Source organism: Tachysurus vachellii, chromosome 10, assembly GCF_030014155.1.
Source record: "Tachysurus vachellii isolate PV-2020 chromosome 10, HZAU_Pvac_v1, whole genome shotgun sequence".
Classification (NCBI taxonomy): Eukaryota; Metazoa; Chordata; class Actinopteri; order Siluriformes; family Bagridae; genus Tachysurus; species Tachysurus vachellii.
The window spans coordinates 20,524,293-20,530,292 of record NC_083469.1 but is presented as its reverse complement, the minus strand read 5'-3'; the positions used below and the strand labels follow the sequence as shown (position 1 = coordinate 20,530,292).

General features: G+C 35.5%; 1 protein-coding gene across 2 annotated transcripts in view; it reads right to left on the bottom strand.

Annotated features, from left to right (window-relative positions):
• Positions 1 to 637: 637 nt before the first annotated feature.
• The window catches only part of prkd1 (protein kinase D1), a 42,910-nt gene continuing 37,547 nt past the window's right edge, over positions 638 to 6,000 (bottom strand). For both annotated transcript variants that reach the window (XM_060879017.1, XM_060879019.1), the window contains exons 18-19: positions 4,486 to 4,571; positions 638 to 1,506 (exon numbers count right to left, since the gene is read on the bottom strand). In XM_060879017.1, coding sequence (XP_060735000.1) covers positions 1,288 to 1,506; positions 4,486 to 4,571 — 305 coding nt within the window. In that variant the 3' untranslated portion in view covers positions 638 to 1,287. The remainder of the gene's footprint in view (positions 1,507 to 4,485; positions 4,572 to 6,000) is intronic.

Here is a 6,000-nt window from a genome sequence, read left to right as displayed (position 1 = left end):
TAAGCGTACAGCGCCATCTGCCGACTACCACACTCAGTGCCTTAACCATGCAAACAAACAAACGAAAGGTTTAATTAGCCCAAAGGCCCCTGATCACACACACACACACACACTCACTCGCACACCCACATACACACTCGTTCGCACTCACACACACACACACACACACACAATCTCACTCACACACACACTCACTCACACACACACACACACACACACACACAATCTCACTCACACACACTCACTCACACACACACTCACTCATACACACACTCACTCACACAGACACACACACACACACACTTCTGTGCAAATTCAAAATTTTAAGAACAAAAATTTAAATAAGGAGAATAAACTAAACAAAGCCAATATTTGGTGTGACAGCTCTTACACATCAGTGGTCTCTTTCTGCAGTTTGTAGACTCCATCTGCACTTTGATACACACACACACACACACACACACACACACACACACTCACACACACACTCACACAGTCTTGCAACTTCAACATTTAACATTGGAAATTGGTGCAAATCTACAATAGAAACAACATGAAATAATAACTTTAAGCGTTCATGTTTCTTGTTTTTATTACAATTGACACAGAAGAAATCGTAGAAGAAAAAAGTGTTACTTTTCAAGCTGGTTGCACAAATCATGTACTGTCAATACTCCACATACACACATATATATACCCACACACATTCACACACGCAACCAATCACATTCATATGCACCCTACAAATCACAGAAGCCCACAAATACTGCAAGGACTTAAACTTTTTCTAATAGTTACACGTCCACTAAGGCAACAGTCACCACAGCATCGTAGCGTGATTTGTGACTTTGTGAATTTGTACTGCAGGTTCATTCTTGATGGCTTTAGAAATTTGTCTTATCCAGCATAGATTATTATAGTTTAAAATTTTACTTACTTGTTTGGGCCATTTTAAAAATACTATTGACATACATAATTTATCATACTCATAAAAAAAGTATGTTTTTGGTTAGTAGTGTTCAGTGGATTGTGCTTTGCTCAGTGTAATATGAAGGACAATGCTGAGGATTTTAAAAATGTGCAGGGGAATGCTTATGAATTTATTATGATTTAGGGATATTCTTTAGGCACTGAATGTTTGGTGGAATTTCCTGTTATTTGATAGCATAATAAAGTACAATATAAATGTGTTAATATGGCTGCAGAGTATAAGTGTTTGGACTTGTGTTGTCCTAAACTGTGCATTTGGCTTCATTTGTGTTGTGCCTTAAAGGGACAGGCAGCAAACTATAACACACTGACTCGATCACTGAGCATGTTCATTATGGCCTCTTGAGACTCCACCTCTTCACTGACATCAGCATGAGGATTAATTAGATGGGCAGGATACTGTAGGCCATTTTGCTCAGCAAAATACTCCCAGCGCTTATCATCACTCTCGTGTGTGATGTATCGCTCCTGCATCTTACATTCTAGATTACGCAGGTCCAGCCACATTTGGTAGTCCTGTCAAAGAAACATATAAGCAAAGCTTATTAGCCGCAACAAGATTCTCATTATGTCTCATTTCTAATCTTTTCTACCATTTACACATACATATGATAACCATTCATGTCATCTTAAATAATGAGCAAACCATTAAAATAGCTTGCTTGGGCTTTAACACTAAGAAATGATGACACAGAAAGCTTTGAAAGAGCTATACATAATTATACAATGCATGAACATACACCAGAAGCCACATTTAGTAGTATGTCTCAGACAATATCCTCAAGTCAGCACTTGAATTTTGCAAGGATGTCATAAATTTACTGAGTGACAGGAACAGGTTTTGGTTTACATGAACAAAAATTGTTCGTTTGCCTTTAAAAAAACGATTAAGGGATTTGCTCAGACTAATTAAATGTATGGAATTATAATATTTTCTGGACAATTGTAAAAGGAAATTCAAATTGTACCTGCAGTTGCGTTTTCTATTTGTGGACACATATATTGTGACATCATTCATATGAAAATGCAAATTGTGTATTACCATTTGCTTTTGTGTTTGGATAAACGTACAAGGTCTACCAAATTTCAAATACAAACCCAAAATCTATTTGCAATTGCTTGTCCCATGTCTTGCATGTTATGGCCCTGTCATACATTTTAGAGCACCTTGGGGTTGACAGACAAGAAGGAAAATGTGCAGGATGAACCTTCTGTTTCCAAACTGATACCTCATTTGGGAGCTTTAATTTTCCCCCGAGAGTATTTAATGTTAATAAAACCATTCAATCTTTATTTTAAAATGAGATTGTCTCCATTCCAATTTGTACAGTTTACCGGAATAAACTATCAAATAAATAAAGTGAGGCACAGGCTCCCCGTGACCCGAGGTAGTTCGGATAAGCGGTAGAAGATGAATGAATGAATGAATGAATGAATAAATAAAGTGAAGGAATTTTACACAGATACTATAAAATTGTTCTTTTTTTCTTTGATACATCTGTCGAGACATTGTTAAGACATTTATTTTGGCACTGCATTCATGTGAGAAAACTTTGGATAAGATTCATATTTATAACTGATAATACTGACCCCACTTTTTCTATATGCTCAGAAAATTCTTTTTTTAGTTTTATTAATGTCCCCTCAAACAAAGTTTAACTAAATATCATACAGATAAATGTCAAGAATAAAGCCAAGTCATTGTTTTTCAACTGTTTAATTTTAGACTCTATTCTTCAAACAGGGTTCTTGCTATTGCTATATTGAATATATATTTCAGTATGACAGGGTCATATCGCATAAGAAGGGACTTTGATTTCCATTTGAAATTTGGCAGATATTGTATGTTCATATAAACGAAATGAACTGTAATATGCGATTTGCATTTTCATTCGAACGATCTAACAGTGTATGTGTCCACAAATAGAAAATGTAGTTGCAAATACAGTCTGCAGTTCCTTTTGAAAACCGTCCGGAAAATACTTTTTAAAAGTAAACTAATGATAACACTGTGTGCATGAAACAATTGCAAAGATAATCAACCTTTCTAGGAGCAGATGAAAGGAGGAAGTATAAATGAGTAAGAAATTTTAATACCGAACCTATAGAGATTTAGCCTGATGAAAAAGCAAAAATATCTTCTTAAATTTTCAAAATATCAATTCCTAGCAAAAGATAAATGATTTATTTTTGAAAACACCTATATTAAGTGTAATAAGAGCTTTAAGTATGTGTAGAGGGACAGATTTACTCTCCGAAAGAGCTGCTACAGATGTGCAGTCTCTGCCTCAGCGGTGTCAAATGTATGCTATGCTACAACAGCAAAAGCAACTCAGCTGTCAGTTTCTGCTAATTATGTCGATCGGAATGTTAACACGTCATCGTAGACCTTTTACGTTTACTATCTCTCTTCCTATTCACCACTCTATTAACCAATCCCACTCATTCTACAATTGTCAACTAAGTTATTTCAATTCTCCACCCCCAATACTCAACTGTTTCACTGAGTGGTTTAATTAGATGTTTTTATAGTGATACTGCAGTCTAATATACTACTACATCTCACTTTGTTAGCGGTGCCTGAACTCTGAACACAAAGTGGGCACCCTTGCAAATGTGAGAATTTAAAGTTACAGCTTTAACTCTGACTGTTGCAAAGTGCTCACGCTGGAGACTGTTAAATTAATGTCTCTTCACAGAAAGTTAACGATAATAATTTTGAATCCACTCACTGTTGGTCTTAGTTTATGTAGAACATCTGTCATATAAGTCTGTGTAAATGAGTTGTTACTATAGAAACAGTACAATTGTCAAAGCTGTTTTAATAAAAACACCCTCTGACCAATTAGATTTGAGAAATCAGTAGTGTTGAGGTATACATGTATATATCTCTAGTTTGCACTTGTTCATACGGTTACACTGCATGAAAGATGATTCATTGTACATTACCTAAAAACTTGATATACAACTATTGTTGTGCCAAAAAGTTGTTGTGCAAAAGGTTGTGACAAATTGCTCGTCTGCTGCTCCCCATCTGTCCATCAGTGGAATTGATTGGCATGTGACATCATTAAGGCAGGCAGTTCACGTCTGCAGCCACACCCAGCTCGATCTATATACTATTTAAGCTTTGTTCTGTGATAGACTCAATTCCGTAAACTGGCATTATAAAAATCCAAATAGACAGTCTGGATATAGATACACATCAAATAAGTGATTATTCATAAAAATATCATTGTTTCCAATTAATTATATCCAAGTTGTCAGTTAATTACAAGTGTAGAAGTGTTAAGACTTCAGTGTTCGGATGAAGGTAATTATATTGTTACTAAACATTATGGACATAGCGCTAAACAATTAAAGAAGAATTTCTATGCACATAGTCTCAATATAGTCAGAGTGGATTCTGACAAACAGCAGAAAGCCAAACATTATGATAAGTCACATGAACTCTTCAGTGAATACACGTGCTATGAGACAGGAAACAAGACTGACCTGTAACCAGGGATGACTGAGGGACTTGTCCACACTGTAGCGCTTCCTCATTTTGACTTGCAGCAGGTTATTAATGAGGTCAATTGCTGGAACAACAAAGCAGGCTGTCAGAGGCCGGGCCATGGTGGGAAAGCTTCAGGATTAGGGGCTCGTAGGGATAACGAGCAAAACCAACATTATTAACATTATTTCAGGGGTCACAGAGCTCTGAGAAAACCCGAGAATCCTTCACCTCAAGGCCTTATCCTATGGGATTGGTGAGCATTACATGAATAGACCATGACAAGAACTGAACACGCTCTCACTGACCCCTTCTTTCTTTAACCCCTTCTTCCTGCTCTCTGTTTATTCCCCTTTCCTCCCCCTTCTCACCCTCATGCACTTATTTCAAAAGGTACCAACATATAAAGTCTTTGCCATAACAAACTTTTTATTGTTGGAATTATTGGTATGATCAAAATAAATAAAATATTGCAGATTCAAGCAAAGCAAACAAATAGTACTGTTTGTTTGTTATAGATGGTAACTGGATATACATGCTTTATAATACCTTCTTAAGGCATGATTATTTAATGCGATTAATAATAAAGCATTTACATCAATAAAAAAAAAAAACACACACACAACTGCAACTGTTGAAAAACTGTTGAAAGCAACTGATAATAAAACTACATTTTGCCAAATATCAACTAAACTTGCCTAGTCAATAGCAACTGCTTTTCGCTTATTAAAAAGAGAAAAGGTATACACAAAGGAATAAAAACATTAATAGTATCCGAAATCCATTTAGCCATACTGCATAGTGAGGTGTGAATGATAGTTACTCTAACAACAGTATGCTTTTGATTAACATGCAACCCTTAAGAAACCTTTTATATTCTTTAAGAATATACTCACTTAAAAATACACTTTTTTACTTATTATTCACACTCTATTCACAACAGTAACATTGATGAGTTGTTTCTTCACATACATTTTAATCTTTAATTAGTTTATCATTATTCCAGGAAGAGAAACATGCAGTATGCTGTCACAGCTAAACTCTCACACATAGCATGCTGTCGGTTTATATTTATGTTTGTTCCATTTTCAAACTTATCCGTCGAATCCTTAGCATTAGATATGGCTTAAAAATTGTAGCTTCGTTGCCAGTGTGTTTTTCTTTCTTTCACTGATGCATACTGGCTTAATATTTCAGGTATCTTATTTCAACAATACAGAATTATGCTGTTTTATATCTTTAAACATAAGTTCTTAGACCCCAGTGTTGTGTCACTGCCAAGTTTACATAGAACAAAACTGTTTAACTAACCAACTAAATAATCTGGTTAAAATTACTAAAGAGAAAGTGACTAATATACAGCACTCGCCATAACGGGAAACTTGCCAACATCTTTCAAACTCTGGATATGTAAGGAAATAAAATTATGATGCTGTTTCACCTTAATTTTCACCTGAGACTGTTATCACCCAGAAGTAGATTATTTTACCCTAAAAGCCCAATCTAGAGTATTC